This window comes from Myripristis murdjan, chromosome 5 (assembly GCF_902150065.1).
Source record: "Myripristis murdjan chromosome 5, fMyrMur1.1, whole genome shotgun sequence".
NCBI classification, from domain to species: domain Eukaryota; kingdom Metazoa; phylum Chordata; class Actinopteri; order Holocentriformes; family Holocentridae; genus Myripristis; species Myripristis murdjan.
Genome location: NC_043984.1, coordinates 18,336,637 through 18,353,709, shown reverse-complemented (window position 1 = coordinate 18,353,709; position 17,073 = coordinate 18,336,637). Strand labels below are relative to the sequence as shown.

The following is a 17,073-nucleotide window of genomic DNA, read 5'->3' as shown; positions in this document are numbered from 1 at the left end:
GAAAGTTTTGTGAGTTGGATGTGAATGTTTGCTGTGATTGCGAGTGTTTTCATCACAGGGGGTTCAGGGAGGTTAAGCCCACGTCTCTGTATTAGGAGAAAACTTGCATGTCTTGTGTATTTATTGGCTGAGTATCCGTTTGGCAAGATTGTTCAAGTCTGATTGATCACTTATGTGTGGTTGCAAGGGCCTGTTAAAGACTAAGTTTGTTTGTGTGTGTGTGTGTGTGTGTGTGTGTGCATGTGTGCATGCGTGCATGTGCGTTGTCCAGCCCCCTGGTGCAGCAGAATTTGTGGAATGCACTCGAATGGCATTTCTGGACTGGAGCTCAAGTCTTATTACTAACAGGTGAGTTCTGCACTGTGCACGTCTGAACATAACACACATTGTACACTTTCACATCAAAGAAAACATTGGTACATGCACTCTCTCTCTCTCTCTCTCTCTCTCTCTCTCTCTCTCTCTCTCTCTCTCTCTCTCTCTCTCTCTTTGCTGCCATCCCTCCCTTTCTCCTGCTTGCTCGTTTTAAGTGCTGCACACTTCAAGACCTGCTGCAAAGCCTAAAAATATTCACAGCTCAGTGTACCTCTCCATCACGTAACAGTTCAACCTTTGACAGTAATGTAAGCACATGCATTCTTGTGCACAATAGAATAAAATACATTCCCATGTTCACAGAGGCCTATGTCTTGCACTCACATACTGCACTGAATCAGTCATAAAGTAACCTTGTCAGAAATTAAGCCGTGTCACTCGTCCCCGGCCCATTAAAATATTTGTTTGCAAGTGAAGCGCGTAACACTGATAGGGGTGCTTATGGACACAAGCCAGCCTGAACACCTGTGAGCAAAGTAGTGGTGCACTAGTAGGATGAAGTGAAGGGGTTGGGGGGAAGAGAGGGAGGGAGGGAGGCAGGGAGGGAGTGGGGGTGTGACATGAGTGGGATGTGTAATAAGGCAGCCTGTGGGCTATACCGGTCTGTGCCTGTCTGAAAAATTCTCCATGATGAAATCATAATAACCAGTCTAATAACTTAAAGGGGAATACTGGCTTATCAAAGAATTCACTTTTTTTTTCTCTGATGGTCCAGAACTGTTAAATCAGTCAGTCTTTGAATGTTATTTAATAGAAACCAGACATCCAATGTGTATTACTTCATAACTATTTACAGCTTGGAGCTGCTCCTTTGATAGTGAATCAGTGGACGACTTTGTGACCTTGGGGTGTTTGATGTTACTTTAGCATGCAACTGACCCTGATGCTGCTGTAGTGTTACTAGCCAACAACCAAACCGGCCAAATATATAGCATTTATCAGAAATCATACCATATCAAACTTTTCCCATTATTTCTCCAAGGTTGTCGGCTGCATCAGTGTGATAGATTCTTAAGGGGCAGTGATAACCTTTCAAATACTAAATTCATCAGAATTCCCCTTTAACTGGTCAGCTTTTTTCACAAAGACTCTGTCTGTTTTGTTAATAGCTTAATTAAAGAAGTTGTCATGACTTGTGGTTGAGTAGGCCTAGTCTGCTTTATATCATCTAAACCTCCAAAAAACCTATTGAGGAGCTACAAAGAGATCAGCAGGAATTGATTGATTCACATCTGTTTCCCAGTTGCACAGCATTTTCATATTGTGTCCATTTTTCCAATTCAGCAAATGTATATCAGTAATTTATAAAGTGATCCCAGATGTAATGGCAAAGATTATTCATGCAAAACAAAAGTGAATAAATTTGTTTAAAAAAAATCTGTTTATGTTACACAAAAACACACTGTCCACATTATTACTGCTGCACAATAACCTGATCTGCAGGAGGGTCTCTTTTCGCCCCTAGTCGGGGAAACATTTGAAACCCTCCAAACAAATCCTCCCTCCCCGTTTTCTTTCGTCCAAAAATGGCACAGCAGGGACCCCTGTCCCGTGCGGGGGCTCAACTGCGCCTAAACCCTGCCCAAATGAAACTTTCAAAACCCCGCGTGAGAGCTGGAAAGCACAATCCTTGGAAAACTGGCTTTTAGGCATAGTTATAGGGGGAATTTAACACTGGACGGAAAGAGAACAAAGGGGAGGGACAGTCAACTTGATGGACTCGGAGATGAGATAGCGCACATAACCTCCCCTACCTCCCCATCCTTCTTCATCGGACGGACAGTCACTTTTCTTTCCGGATGATGTAACTGTTTTATGGGAGACTCCGCTCGGATTTACCGCCGCTGCCTACAAAGTGGTCATATTTTCCTGTAATTATCAGTGCGCGGTGATTTTTGACGACTCCACGCATCTTCCTCCTCCTGCCTGCCTGCTTTAATCTTCGGTGAGGGGGTCTGTCTCAGCGGGACGTTGCGCAGTGCTCAACCGGAGAACGGCTGGTCCCCAGGGCCGGTGAGCCGTGGTAAGTCTGCCTCCAGGACCGGTGCTGGGTCTAGTTACTCTAAACTCACTGAATTAGTCGTTGCTCCTTTCAGAAAAAATGTTATTAGTTGACTTATTGCCGCCGTAGGACTGCGGTTTGCTGCGCCAGTGGTTCAGTTACTTTTCCGTTCACGTTACTGGAGCAGACGGTCCTCTTAACGTTACGTTAAAAAAAGCTGGGGTTAACTCAATGACCTCGCCGGGGGGAAATCACAGAAAACAACATATATTAAGTGTTAGGCTACTGTCATGCTCTAAAAATAATAATAATAATAATAATAATAATAAATTAGTGCGTGTAGTAGCAACTGAAGTAAGAAACCTTTCTGCCACTATAATTTAAGGTTGATTAAAACGAATGGACTCAATTAAGTTATTGAGGAAAAGGGGGAAAGTCAACTTAAATTTGATATTTACATGGCGCATAATTCGCATCTTAAATTAATGTTGCACAGTTACCGGATAAAAAAATAGCCTAGTTGCACTCTTCGTTACCGAGGAGTAGGCTACTGTAACGCGTTACTTTGTCACCAGCAGCGGATAAAGTTTCCCAGTTGGTCTGGAAAAGTTTATTTCCCCTCTCTCTCTTACCTAGTATTAGAGATTAGACAGAACTTGCCTGGCAGATCTGTTTGGGCCATTGTGATTGTAACAAAATCCTGCCCTGTAATCAAATAGCCAGTTTTGCTCAGTGGAGTTCTGTGAACTATAGTTGAGTTCATGAAGGTGTTTATAGTACCTGATCATCGCGTATACATGAATAAGAGTGGAAAAGATGCAAGTTTCGTAATCTGGCTGTTTGCAGGAGTTGCAGCCTAAAAGCCATAGCTTGTTTGCTGCAACACTGGCAGGTCACCCAGACTCCTTTCCCCCTTCAGCCCCTTGACTTTGTTGTTTTACAGAAGAAGTAAGAGAACATTACTGAATCTTTTGGGCTTTTATTTGTGTTAGAAACCACTGGAATGCCATGGGAGCCAAAGTGCTTAAAAGTGGTCAATCAGACGACGTGGGTGACCACCGACCACTTTTTTTTTTTAATAAGCAGTAGGGGAAAACGATTTTGTGGCTTGTAAATGACGTGACTGGTCAAAGCATTTTTAAAAGAGGAGAGTCAAACAGAGGACGCTCATGGTATTAAAGTCAGGTGGTATGGAGCAGACATTTCCCTCCCTCCCTCCCTCTCCCCTCCTGTCTCCGGGACAGGATGAACCCAGGATATTGTTTCCCTGCAGCCGGCGAGGTTGGGCTAATTTGACCACGTGGATTTATTTGAAGATTGTAAAGCATTCAAATGAGCTAAAACTGATAGCTGGACAAGCTGCGGGACACAGGCAGATTATACCTCCAGGGAACAAGTTGCTAATTATCTAGAAGCTGTCCCTCCAAATTATCACTCATATGCAAAGTTCAGATATCCTGTTAGTAATTGGATATCACAGCAGTTGCCCGATTACACTTGATTTTTTTCTCTCTCTCCTTCAAGAAGTGGTAAGATAACGACAGGACACTGCGTTTTTATGCCCCTTTAGGTGCAGTCATGTGGCAAAGAATTCAGATTTGCTGCGCACTGTTTGCACTGTATTCAGCGGCACCGCCTGCGCACATCAACCGCCTGGCGCTGTTCCCTGACAAGAGCGCTTGGTGCGAAGCCAAGAACATCACACAGATAGTTGGGCACACGGGATGTCAGCCTCGCTCTATTCAAAACAGGTCAGAGTGAAGGGTCTCTCTGTCTCGCTCTCTTTCTCCTCCCCTCTCTCTCTCACTATCTGTACATATATGCAAAAAATTGTCGTTAAAGTTGAAATGTCAAGATTTCCTTAAGTGGTCCAAGTCGGACTCATCCCATACAAATCTGCACTATCCCGACTGTCCTCAGTAGTTGGATATTGGCATTTGCACTTGACTAAGTCGCCACCTAATAGTACAATTGCAAAAAACATTATGGCTCTTATAAACTTGAAAGCCAAACTTTCCCACAGGGATGTCACACCACCAGAATTTTTGGTAATTGATACCAGTACCAGTGAAATTCCACAGCTCTCCATATCCAGTCTGATACCACATCAGAGACAAAATCTCATTCAGCACACACTTTTTTATTGAAACTTTGTCCAAACATGAACAAGTAAACAAACTTGATTTAATCCAAGCATTTAAACATACAAGCTCCATTAGAATAAGAACACAATGCAGCGCGGCCCTGCAGCAACAACTAGTATAATGGTATGTGTATGCGCTGTCAATTTGATTGGCAAACCTTCCTGTAAGCATGACTGCAGCTTTCAGTGTTTCACATATTTAAACAATATCAATATCAATATAAAACCTTGGTTAGTAATGGTATCAATTTTAAAAATGGTATTGATTTGGTGCCCAAGTATTTATTCTTGTGCCATCCCAAGTTTCCATAGTGCATCACAGTATTAAAAGACCTTGCCAGTGGTTTTGCATTTTTAGCATAATACCTACAAAATGTATGTATGTCATATTCGTGTTCATCATTTCCCAAAGCAAGTAGTCATATTTTAGAGCTCTGCGATATGAAAATTAACTTTCAGAAACTACAGACTTTCTTCACACCAGTATTTCATCACCGCAATAAAGTCGTGCACATTAGTTTTCCAAAAAGCAGCAGCACTGCTGTTTTTTGATGACGTGAAATTGGACAGAGTGAAATGGTCTTTCTGACAGAAGATAGTCCCCAAGGAAATGTTTGCTTTACACAGAGAATGATTAGTTCGGTGGTTTATGAATGCTTATAACTTTGATAGCCGCAGAAGCATAACTTTATAAGATGAGTGTTTGTCAACCAAAAATTAAAATTTAAAATGGTGTAATTTTGATCTAATGTTGTGAATTCTTTAGTATCTCTGCATGATTCGCAAAATGGTTTGTTGCAGGGTAAATGTTGGTAATTTGTAGTAACCTGGGCAAAAATTCAAAATCACTGGTATGGTCCTTTAAGTTGAATGGAGTAGGCAGTGGACTCTGCTGCAAGTGCAACAGGTTGACACTTCCTGCCATGTTTCTCAGAATTTCTAAAAGTTTCAGAGTACTAGGGGTAGGGATTGAACTGAGCTGTTATTTTTCATTATGGTTATTATAATTACATGTTGAGTGATGGCTCTCCGCGACCTGGAGCTCCGTCCAGAGTGTCTGGGTGTGCTAAGAAATGTTCATCAGTTCAGCTTTAAGTTACTTAAGTCTGAAGCTTCTCTTTAGGCGTTTTTGGAGAGCATCAGAGCTCTGGCCATGCACTTGAATCAAACGTCTCGTGTCTAAAGGCACAAGGAAATAATCCCCTCTGTATCCCTCTCTCAGAGCTTGTCTGGGCCAGTGTTTCAGCTACAGCGTGCCCAACACCTTTCCACAGTCAACTGAGTCTCTGGTGCACTGTGACTCCTGCATGCCTGCCCAGACACAGTGGGAAGTGGTAAGACTTATTACAAATTAACTCATGTAGTGCAGCAAAAACACTCCAACACACACAAACCACAGACTCCCACCATGAAATATGATCTACACTAATGAACACAAATCCCGTAGAAGCAAAAATATAAATGTGGGGTTTAAACAGACTTTGCTCTTAATCTCCCCGGTACCCCATGAACCTCAAGCCTGTATTTTATATTCATCTGAAGTTCATTGTTCCTCCTAGCCAGAGGGAAGCCAGTCTTGCGACAACAAAGGCTTTGTAATGCGGTGTATGTAGTTTGGAAAGCTGCCAGGTAGGCGAGGCGGGTGGAACCACAGGTGAGGTCACCTCATGTTTCAGTGGAAAAACATCTGATGGATTGTACAGCTGGTACCTGATAAATTAATTAACGATTTCTTTATTAATCTCCCTGTCCGAGAATTTCATGGAATTTGTAGCCTCCTTTTTACTTTTACTTTTAATTAACTGGAAATGGATGTTTATGTCTGTGGTTGTAACGGCTGTTGCAGAGTTTAAATAATATTCAGTTTGATACACAACAAAGCCAACTCTCATGAAATAGGATACCGCTCAGAGTTGGTTTGGCAGATGTGATAGATCATGATAAAATTGCCGAATGATAATTTGGAATGGAAAACACAAATACTGAGGGGAAATTGTTTAAGGTTGGAGGGGTTAGAGGATCTTGTGCGATGCCAAGGTTTCTGACTCTTTTGTGTTTACTGGGTCACTAGAGTGCGGGGTTGGTTGGCTTTTTTTATTATTATTATTTAGCCAGTGGCAAAGAGGAGAGGCAGAGCAGGAAAGACAGTGGATCAGGAGTGCTGGCAGGTTTCAGTGTTGGGCCAGTAAAGGTACAAATTTTCCACAAACGACAGACTTTTGGCACCAAATATCTCTGGCATATGTGTGTGTTCACGTGAGCAGGTGACTTTGGAGTGCCCGGGCAGTGAAGAGACTCCTCGTGTGGATAAACTGGTGGAGAGGATCTTCCACTGCAGCTGCCAGTCCTGCAGTAAAGAAGGCGCCCAGGAGGGGGCAGTGATGCAGCTCTACCCATCAGACAGTGGCCTGGACACTCCGTCTTTATCTGAAGCCCTCGGAGGGGCTCAGGCTCACACTCACACTCAGCCACACACAGATCTGCACTCGAAGCACGCTCACTCACACACAGACCATCATGCACTACCACACACATCTGAAGGAGGGTAGCTCCCTCTTCTGTTTTTCCACTCATCTTTCACTCCCCCCCACCCCCACCCCCATATGTCTCCATCCCACAGCACCATGTTTCATCCTCTTTACCAACCTGTAGTACTGCAAAGGCACTTTGAAGATATGACTTCACAATGTGTTGAAATGTTCTTTTTACAAGCAGACACACACACACACACACACACACACACACACACACGCACACAGTCATGCTACAAAACACGTCCTACTGTATATAAAGTAAACTCATACAAACACACACCAGGCTATGCACTCCTTTTGTTTGCTGATTAACACATGCATACATGCGTTTGTGCACCCAGACGTGACTATAGTCTGTTAACAAGCTGTAGTGTCATTACTTTTAACCTGCTTTGAATGCAATAAATCCTGTTGTTTAAAAAAAAAAAAAAGATTATTGCTTATTGTCTTTTATTGTGTTAATACAGAAGCTGTATCAAAACTAATCAGAGGGCAGTCGTCTCTCTCTCTTTCTCCCTGCCGTTCTCTGTCATTGCAATAAGTTGTTAAGTTGTTCGGCATGCAGAGAGCGGCTGGGGAGATGGTTTCTTTGTGTGGCCCAAAGGAATACATATGACTTCTTTTCACTATTTATAAAAATGAAGCTCTTTCTTTAATGTCATGTGGCTGCTGTGTGATGTGGGACTCGACAGATGGTCTTGTTTTCATCGACCAACCAAACTGTAGCCATGGACAAACATTTAATGGTGCTGGAGCCCCTTACTGACGCAAAGCAGTACTACAAGGGGGGGAGGGGGCTGTGCTGCTCAGTGCCTCATTTGCCTCCATCTGAACTCACTTTGCCACATCTCGTAGGAGACTCTTATGAGATGTACAGAATCCTGCGTACTGTCCCATGAATTGCTTATCCGCATCTATAAAATATCTGCTTCTGAAATTTCTTGACAATATAGAGAATAATACATAATAAAGTGAAGCCTGATGCTAATTCAGAAAGAATATGGTGCACTATAGATGGAGAAAGAATTTACGAGATTCCATTTATTGGGTTTCAAAAATAGGTCTTATTTGCATAATGAGCCATATTAAATTTGGAATTACCCTTCTGGGAGGAAAGTTTTAAATATGCATGAAACAATAATTTGCAGTTGCTCAGAAGTTATTCGAATCCTGCTAGAAATAGGATAAAAAAAATCATTTATTTAAAAAAAAAATATACAGAAATTTGAGAAAGCTCTGTTAATTATGCTGTTTGGTGGTGTAAATATAACAGAGTAGATTCACTGCAGGCAAACAGCTGCCTTCCAGTGGTTTAATAATTTAGTTTATCTCGGTCAACTATACACAAATGTATGAGGATTGATTTTCCAAACTAAAAACTGTGGCTTTAGTTTGTATAGTGGAAGCTTGTATAAACAAGATGCACCATATAATTAACTCTGACATCAATAAATAATTTTAACTTTAATATCATTATTTCTTTCACATGCTTGCAACACTGTGTAACCAGCATTAGAGCAGCTAATGAAAATGTCATGTGCTGGTCATAAGCCTGCAATTATGGCTCCACTAAACTTTTATGTTATATCTTTTATGTTCATGTTGGCCCACAGCAACTTAAAGGCTAATTAAATGATGGTAAATCTCCAGACAAATGCAATGAAGAGTAGAATACGCACTAGATAGACATAAACCTAGATGAAGCTGCATATTTACATTTAGCTCAACATATCCAAAGAAATCTGATAAAGGAGAAGTCTCTGGATTAATGCACACACACACACACACACACACACACACACACACACACACACACCCCTCATTATTAATACATTCAAGATAATCTCTTTATGCTGGGTTCATGCTTTGTCTTCATGTGTTTTTCTCTTAGAGGTCAGCAGCTACCAGATTTATCAAAGCGTACGTTTGGATCAATGAGTGACTGCACATCTTGAGGGAGAAACAGAGCATATTTCACGGTCCACAAGGGTAGCAAATGGAAGAGGTTCACTTAATGGTCTGTTGTATTAAGTCAACTGAGCCTCAGAAAGAACAAACAGGCCTAGTAGCGTTTGGAAATGTCCAAGGTAGAGAGGGAAAGAATGTACTGGAAGAGTTTCTGAAGAATAATATTAGAAATGACTGCCAAACTCTCTCTCTCTCTCTCTCTCTCTCTCTCTCTCTCTCTCTCTCTGTGTGTGTGTGTGTGTGTGTATGTGTGAGAGAGAGAGACCACACTTTTTGTTTAAAAAAGTTCACGGACAGTCCAGCAGGTGTCAGCAGACTTTGCAATCAGAATTAACTAGAGAGGTTGTATATTCACACCTCTCGACTGACTGCTCCTTCTCAGACTCTCTTTTTCTCTAATATTACACACCAAACCGGGCAATAACATTCTTACTGCTGCCATCAAATCACACTCTCCTTAAAGCATCCTTTCAGCCCTTAACCAATTATTTTCCCCTCTCCTCAATCCATCTATTATCTATTCCTCCATTTTTCCTCAGCTCTCTGCCCCATATCCGCCCATCTTTTTTCTCTGCTCAGTGTAATTAAATCGGAGCAGTGCAAGTTTGACTTTCTGCTTCAAAACAAATCGATCACCCCCTTATCTCACCACAGCAGAGTTGACAGTGGTCGGTGGTTCGCGAGGAACAGATTACAGGAGGAAAATCTCCCAAGTAAATTTGTCTTTGTATTACAGTTATTGTCATACATCACATTACACTCACTTGTTTATCAGTGATGATACAGAGCTGACACAGATAGGCCGGCACATTATCTTTCAGCTGATATAATCTAAGACAGATAGCTTCCTCATCCCCCTTGGTAATGCATTAGATTTACTTTGATACGGACTGAGATGATGGCTTACTGTGTGATGGTTAATTTCTATCTGTATGCCGTTGTACGCACAATTTTGACGCACGCATGGGCAGGCGTGCTCTGTCTCACTCTTATCTGAGTTTGGGTGACTTCTATGAATCAAACCCTGGGGTATCAGCCAATAATCATTATTTTAGCACAAAAATATTTACAACTGAATTCAACACCATATTTTACATAAATTATCAGTGTACCTCCAGGCTAACTGTCAAGGGGTCATTTTTGGCAAAGTTCCTGCATCTATTGTCAATTGCCACCCATTCATCGTCACCCATGTGACATGTGTGTACCCAAATAACCTATTAATTACAATATTTTAGCATCTGATGATTGTTGCATATGAATAGGTGTAAATCATCACCCAGATGCGCACAGTAAAGAAGGAACATCGGTCCTGAATATCCAGCAAAACACAAGATCATATGTGGGCTCACGTTAAGGGTTAAGGCATGGCAAAGTGCCTTGACACACTCTATTGACCCCGATGCATCTGCGTTACCACCAGACTGCGTGGGCGCGCAAACAGCAGCAGCAAAGCCCCGTGCGCGCCGGCCAGCGACGGACTCGCTCACTCCGGTAGACGCACAAAAAAACCTGCACCGCTGCGAGGCAAAGCGCAACTCAAATGCGCTCTCATCCTTTAGAAATTGGCACCGAAGTTTTTCCCCTCTTTATTTCATCATTTATTTCTAGTATCTCTGGTGATTTCTTTCTTTCTGTGTTTGTGACACAAATCAGGAGTTGCGGTCCATCACCACCGGCACTCTCAGAGGTCAACAAAATCTAAAAACACAACCGAGAGAGACAAAATTCATATCTTCAGGTAGGCGAACAATTTTTTATTGATATTATATGATTTGGTTATGCTCTGTGTCCTCGTTTAGCCTAAAATATCGCTGTTGTTATTTGTCACTATGGGATATAACCCAGTTTGTGGCAGTTGTGACCACAGACAGCAGAAGATGTGGAGCGTAAAACAAAAGATTAGGGAATTAATATCCGGGCCACAATTTTGCCCATAAGAGGTTCCTAAAATAGGATGTTCTACAAAATGCAACGGGTTAATGTATTCTGCTCAGCATGATTAACCTGTGATAAAATCTCAGCACACTGTAGCAGGTGATGGGTGATGCTGGCGCTCAGGACAGCAGCCAGCAGGTCGTTAAAGGTCTGTGACTGGATTTACAATGGATTGTGCAATCTTGGCTGAGTGACAGAGCCATGATCAATGTGATCGATGAGAGGAGCGATGGGAAGAGAGCGCGGAGGGGTTGGGGAGGTCGAGATGTGTGTGTGTGTGTGTGTGTGTGTGTGTGTGTGTGTGTGTGTGAGGGGGGTAGGGGGTGGTGGTGGCATGAACTCAAGCCAGGCCATATAGGTTCCTGATTTCAATAATGAGTTATCGGCTCCCTTTAGTGAAAAAAGATGGGAGGTGAGGTTTGAAGGGACAGTGAGCAGCCTGTCTGTCTGCCCGACCGTCTGCCTGCCTGTCTCCTTCACGATTCATTACTCAGGGTTTTAAAATTTGCACTGGATAGGGGAGATAGAGGGAAAACACATTTTTGTGTGATTCAAGATGAAAGTGACAGGTGAGTGATAAACAGAAAACTGCATCAAATTATTACATGATCTAATGTTTTAGCCTTTTGAACTCTGATTTCCCCTTAAATTTCCCCTTAAGCTGCTTTAAAGTTGGAATTTTTTTTTCCCATTTTGAAAACATGGAAAACATGTCACAAACATATTTTTTACCTGCTGGTTGCAGCCCTTCACTGAAGCTACACCATACTTAGGTTGAGTGAAATATTCAAGCCCAAGATGCCATTGTTTTATGGCTGCACCATTATGTTAAACAGAAAATACCTAGATGTCTTGTGCATCATTATCAGCTCATTTTCCTGCAATTCAGCAGGATATATTTGGTATCATTGCAAACCCTGGGATCTCCACTAGAATTTAAAATAAAGTTCAGGCTCTTTGAACAAAGCTCAACCACATAGCACTGACAAACTCACTGGGAGCAGTGATGAGGTTAAAGCACTTTCTTGTCAGGTTTGGACTGCATTTCATCCTGCACAATGTACATAAAGCCTAAATGACATGTTTGCATGACAGAGTAGTGACATATGAACTTGGACTGCACCGTTAAGTCTACAAAAGATACTGTCATCAGCCTGCACCCCAACCCTTAATTAACACATTTACATCAAGGAATGCTAGTACTGAACAATGCAATGCAAAAAAAAGTCTGGTATCAGTTCTGTAGTATCACTGGTGCTCATATTTACATGACCCCCCCCCTCTCTCTCTCTCTTTCCCCCTCCCTCTCTCTCTCTGTCTCCCTCTCTCTCTCTCTCTCTCTCTCTCTCTCTCTCTCCCCCTCTTCCAGGATGTGTGGCATGGACATTGACATGGACGATGGGGGTTCAGGCGAGGAGGAGAAAGAGGAGGAGTTCTGGGTCGGGGAGGGGGTGAAGATGCTGCCTCCTCCGGTGGCCCACAGCGAGGGCAGTGCGTGGGGCAGCCGCAGGGGCCGGTGTGGCTGCATGGCCTGCGGTGCGGCTCTGCTGCTGTGGAACCTCGGCGTGGTCACGGCGTGCGTTCTGCTCCTGGCTGTGGTGTTCTCCGTGGTGCTTCTGCCCGCTACGCTGCTGCTCTATGCCGGCTTCCTCTGCCATTCAAGGGTGAGCTGTCAGCAGCACACACCAGCCACTGTGGTCTCAGTTTACCTGCTATTACTCTGTCTTTTGTTCTGACTGCAGCAGGGACAAGCCAAGCAACGGAGCTGACTGCTATTTGACAGCTATTGATGAGATTTCAGCTCCAGTGTTATGGTCAGCAATGTGTACTTGCAGCAGCAGTGTTACAATTACTCATGCCATCCTGAGATGCACAGTGATTTACTGGCACAGGATCTATATCAGACACAAGACACTGCTTACTGGCCATTCATCTCAAATACCCTCATTACCCATGGTAAACCCTGTAAATCATATGTAGAAAAGTGGAAAACAACACATGCACCAAAACAAAAAAGGCAGCAAATGTTTCAGTCAGAAACTCTTTATGGGCAAAATCCACTTTTTCTGACTTACCCAGACTGAGACAAGATGTTTGATGCCAATTTCACCTCTGCACATCCAGAGGTTCAGATTCAGGGGGTAGCATTTCGTGTTAGTTTAGCATTAAGACTTGAATTGCATTGTGTAAATGAGACAGATTTAGAGTTGCTGTAAGGTTTATTTTTTCACTTTGACAAAGCCTGGCTAACAACTCCCATAGACTCCAAGTTTTTAGAAAATGGTATTGAACATCTTGTCTCAGTCTGGGTAGGTCAGAAAAAGAGGGTATTTTATCTAAAACATTGGAGTATCCCTTTAATCCTGTAAAAATCAAATCTTGATACTTCCTGTTGCCTTAAAAAAAACTTGCATCCCTATTTTTACCCTCTTTTGATGATGGCTGACACAGTTTCCAACTCAACTCTGAGACCAAGTAAGTGTATGTAACACATGCACAAAATGCATGAACCTCATACAGCAGATTGCTTCTTCTCAATTCCTTTTTAAAAAATTTTCCCAGAAATTCAACCTTTCTGTAGCACTCTTTTGAACATGACAGTCACTTTTGCAGTGCACGCTATGAAACTTGGGACAGGATGGTACTTTGCCCAAACATGACAGTTTTATGGCGTGAATTTACACGAATGAATCTGCACCTCTCTTCCCCTGCTCCCACTCCCTGTACTTTACTGGAAGAGAGCCCATGTCATGTCTAAATTATGGGAGGATTATCACTCATTAAGAATGGAATTGGCACCTGGGGGCAATTAAATTATGTTGTTGCAGGAAAGCAGACCAGCACACCCAAACACCTCAGGGGTACAATGTTCTTGGCAAGGTGGTTTATACTCCTGTACCTGGCCTCTGCTCCACAGGGGTGTTGAAACTTCTTGTGTTGTCCATTATTAACAGAGAGTGGGTTCAACAAGATATTGACTGTTTTTAATGGCAGAATCTGCTGTGCATTAGTCATTGTTTTTGTAATGAGATGAAGAGAGTTAGGCGTGCAACGGTTCAACAAACCCACAGCTCGGTTTGTTCTGTTGTTTTTGGGTCACGGTTTCAGTGTTAGTTTGGTTTGTTTTGTTCATTAGAGAGGGGAAAAAATACCATTTCCAGTGTTCTCTGTATTTTATTTTATTTGCAAAAATCTATATTTTTTTCATTCAGAGATTTGATAACAATGTATGAAATAAGGTTATTATTGTCAGTGAAAACTAACAAAATCTAGGTGTGGACATTTTCATTAACTGAAATAAAAATACACACACACACACACACACACACACACAAAATGATAATTAATTGAAACTGAATTATGTTTACAAAACTAACTGAAAAAATACAATTATAGAGAAAATTTCTTTAGTTTTCATCTCTGTCAGTGTACTTGGTTGGTCATCTGTCCTAAGTGCAAACATTTTTTAAAATGGTATGATGTTTTGTCGAGTTTTTATTACATATCTTTTCTGACTTTTTTGAAACCCCTGCCAAATACCTCACATTACAAAAAAAACTAACACAGAAACTAATAAAAACTAAACTAAAACTAAGCATTTTCAAAAAATCCCTTACAAACCTGCTTTAAAAACTAATTAAAACCAAATTGACAATAAAAACAAAAAGTCAAGACACAATAAAAATAAAAATTAATGAAAAACTATAACTATAATAGCATATACCTATAATAACTATAATAGCATAAAAAAACAAATATTTTAATTTATCTATCAGCTACGTGTGTGTTTGTATGGCTCTTATAGGGTGGATGTGTGTGTAACGCTGCACTTTTCATCTGACAGTTCAAAATATAATCAACACTCTCAGTCACCTGGAGGTTCAGCCAACACTGGTGAGAACTTTTTAGCGGGTATTGAACGGTTCGTTTTTTTACAGTTCAGTTTTTACACCCTAACTGGCACAGCAGATTCCTTGCGAGACACATCAGGATCAGGCAGATAAACTCATCGGTAAAAGCGAGTCCATCTTGGACTTGTGCCATGACCCTGTGAAGACGTACAGCTCTGTCCTTGGCTCGCAGTGGGCCTCCTGGCTCACCTTGTGACAGGTCATAATATAACACTGCTCTGCCTCATCTGATAAAGTTGGTTCTTCACCAGGGACCTTGCTTGTCCAGGTTATGAATGGCTCAGTTAAATGCCACGGCAAGGCTTCAGCTCTGTGCAGGTTTTACAACCATTTCCAAGGTTTGTGAAGGCGCAGCAGCGTATGTCTCTGCTTCTGGAAAAAATATGAACCGGGAACTGCAGTCAAATTAAGAATGAGAATAATGGTGATTCGGGGAGAATGCATGTCAGAGCTAACAATTATAGAAGATGTCACTCACTAAGTTCCTCCTATTGTAGCAACTGATTGAACAGGGAGAGAGGGACCCGCTGACAAGACAAGACTGTTTGAAACCGTGCCAGCGCCAGCTGTGCCCAGGCACACTGACTGCAGCAGGAGGAGGAAAACGCACTCAGTGAAAGCATGGTGTGCACTTGACAGAGGTGTTTGTGTGTGCATGTGTGTCTGCGTCTGTGAGTGTGTGTTAAATCCTACAGTTGCTAGGGTACATTTGTGGGAGGCAAAGTTCCTATTGAAATCGCTTACAATGGGAAAACATTTAGCACAAGTGCTTCCGCCATATCCCAGTGACCGCGTGTATTTGTGTGTGTATGAGAGAGAGAGTGTTTAAAAGAGAAAACAAGTGTGCTTGTGCTTTACCTGTGTGTGTACTTGAAAGGAAAGGGAAAGTGGGCGCTTATACTTCAGTTGCGTGTGTGTGTGTGTGTGTGTGTGTGTGTGTGTGTGTGTGTGTGTGTGTGTGTGTGTGTATGTGTGTGTGTGTGTGTGTTGGGGCATGTGTGCACTTATAGGCTTGAAAGAGGGTCTGCTTGCTGTGACAGTGGCTCAGCCTCATGTGCTCTCTGGTCTCCACCTCCCTCTCCCTTCTCTCTCTGTCTTTCTCTCGCTCTCTTCCTCTCTTTCTCTCTCTCCCTTCTCTCTCTCTCCTGTCTCACTCTCTCTCCTGCTCTCCTTCTCTCTCTCTCTGTCCACTTCCTCCGTCTCAGCAGCCACCACAGGTGATTGACAGCTCAGAGGGTTATTGATGCTGCTTATCTGGACTGTAGAGGGAGGCTGGCAGAAAGTCTGTCACACCCCACTGGCCACATGGTCTAGCCACATGTTTTATCATTTGCTGGAAATGTGTGTGTGTCTGCACACCCTCGCACATACACACACATACACACATAGCCACATGCACACACACATTTGCAGTAAACCATCATAAAACAAACCCGTTTGTTTTATGATGGAAAAAAACAAATGCCTGTGGTTGTACTGTACCACCATGACAGTCACAGTCTCTGGAGCCCGTTTGTCTCTCATGTGATTCCCTCTCTGTCTGTCCTCCCAGGTCCTCGACGCCCCCTCCGCCATCTGCCGTTACCTAGACGATAACAGTTGTTCCGCCCTCATCATCCTGGGCTTTGTGATGATGTCACCCCTCGTGGTCGTAGCGGCTGCCATCTTCTGCGGGCTGCTGCGAAGGTTTCGACTCCTGCTCCTCATGCAGCCGCTCACACGTGCCTGGTACCGCAGACGGTTCCTGGACTGGGCTGGCAGCGTCCACGCCTGGGTCTGATAGGGGGTCCTGGGACAAGACAGGAGGGGGGGAATCGTGAACCATGTCAACAGTCAGGGGGGAGTTGGGAATCTCACAGTAAAGATCAGATAGAAATCAGCTTGAGATGTGCATTTCTGATTATCTTGTTGAGTAAAAAAAAAAAAAAAAAAACGTGCATAAATCTACTGCAGCAGTTTCCAGGTCTGGCTTATCTAGCTTTATTTTAGAAACTGAAGACCTATCTGTGATATAAAGAAGTCTTTGTGCTTCGTCCCCACGTACAGTACCTACAGGGCACAAAGCATATTCAGCTCTTGTTGTTGTATTTGAGCAGATGAAATTAATCTTGATATTAGACAGCACAGATAAAAAAACATTTGAGATGTTTTTTATAGCACAGCCTATGTGAATAGTTTTCACATTAATAATCTATTGTGATG

The 17,073-nt window shown here is 42.6% G+C and overlaps 2 protein-coding genes across 3 annotated transcripts; both read left to right on the top strand.

The window, feature by feature from the left end:
• The first annotated feature begins 320 nt into the window (after nucleotides 1-320).
• nbl1 (NBL1, DAN family BMP antagonist) lies at nucleotides 321-7,475 on the top strand. Of its 2 annotated transcripts, none has more exons than XM_030050763.1 (4): nucleotides 321-348; nucleotides 3,948-4,128; nucleotides 5,743-5,854; nucleotides 6,785-7,475. In XM_030050763.1, the coding sequence occupies exons 2-4, from the start codon at nucleotides 3,956-3,958 to the stop codon at nucleotides 7,067-7,069; spliced, it is 570 nt and encodes a 189-aa protein (XP_029906623.1). In that variant the 5' UTR covers nucleotides 321-348; nucleotides 3,948-3,955; the 3' UTR covers nucleotides 7,070-7,475. The 2 variants fall into 2 exon arrangements, with proteins under 2 accessions (XP_029906623.1, XP_029906622.1); XM_030050762.1 differs by lacking the exon at nucleotides 321-348 and adding an exon at nucleotides 1,790-2,398.
• Nucleotides 7,476-10,551: 3,076 nt separating this feature from the next.
• tmem88bl (transmembrane protein 88b-like) lies at nucleotides 10,552-16,833 on the top strand. The gene is made up of 3 exons (XM_030050766.1): nucleotides 10,552-10,763; nucleotides 12,330-12,624; nucleotides 16,424-16,833. The coding sequence occupies exons 2-3, from the start codon at nucleotides 12,331-12,333 to the stop codon at nucleotides 16,649-16,651; spliced, it is 522 nt and encodes a 173-aa protein (XP_029906626.1). The 5' UTR covers nucleotides 10,552-10,763; nucleotide 12,330; the 3' UTR covers nucleotides 16,652-16,833.
• The last annotated feature ends 240 nt before the right edge of the window (nucleotides 16,834-17,073 follow it).

What these genes read in the sequence shown, in the direction of transcription:
- tmem88bl (XM_030050766.1), top strand. Translation starts at nt 12,331, where the DNA reads ATGTGTGGCATGGACATTGACATGGACGATGGGGGTTCAGGCGAGGAG. An exon ending in GCTTCCTCTGCCATTCAAGG is followed by an intron (nt 12,625 to 16,423) that starts GTGAGCTGTCAG and finishes CTGTCCTCCCAG; the next exon opens with GTCCTCGACGCCCCCTCCGC.
- nbl1 (XM_030050763.1), top strand. Translation starts at nt 3,956, where the DNA reads ATGTGGCAAAGAATTCAGATTTGCTGCGCACTGTTTGCACTGTATTCA. An exon ending in CCTCGCTCTATTCAAAACAG is followed by an intron (nt 4,129 to 5,742) that starts GTCAGAGTGAAG and finishes TCCCTCTCTCAG; the next exon opens with AGCTTGTCTGGGCCAGTGTT. An exon ending in CCCAGACACAGTGGGAAGTG is followed by an intron (nt 5,855 to 6,784) that starts GTAAGACTTATT and finishes TCACGTGAGCAG; the next exon opens with GTGACTTTGGAGTGCCCGGG.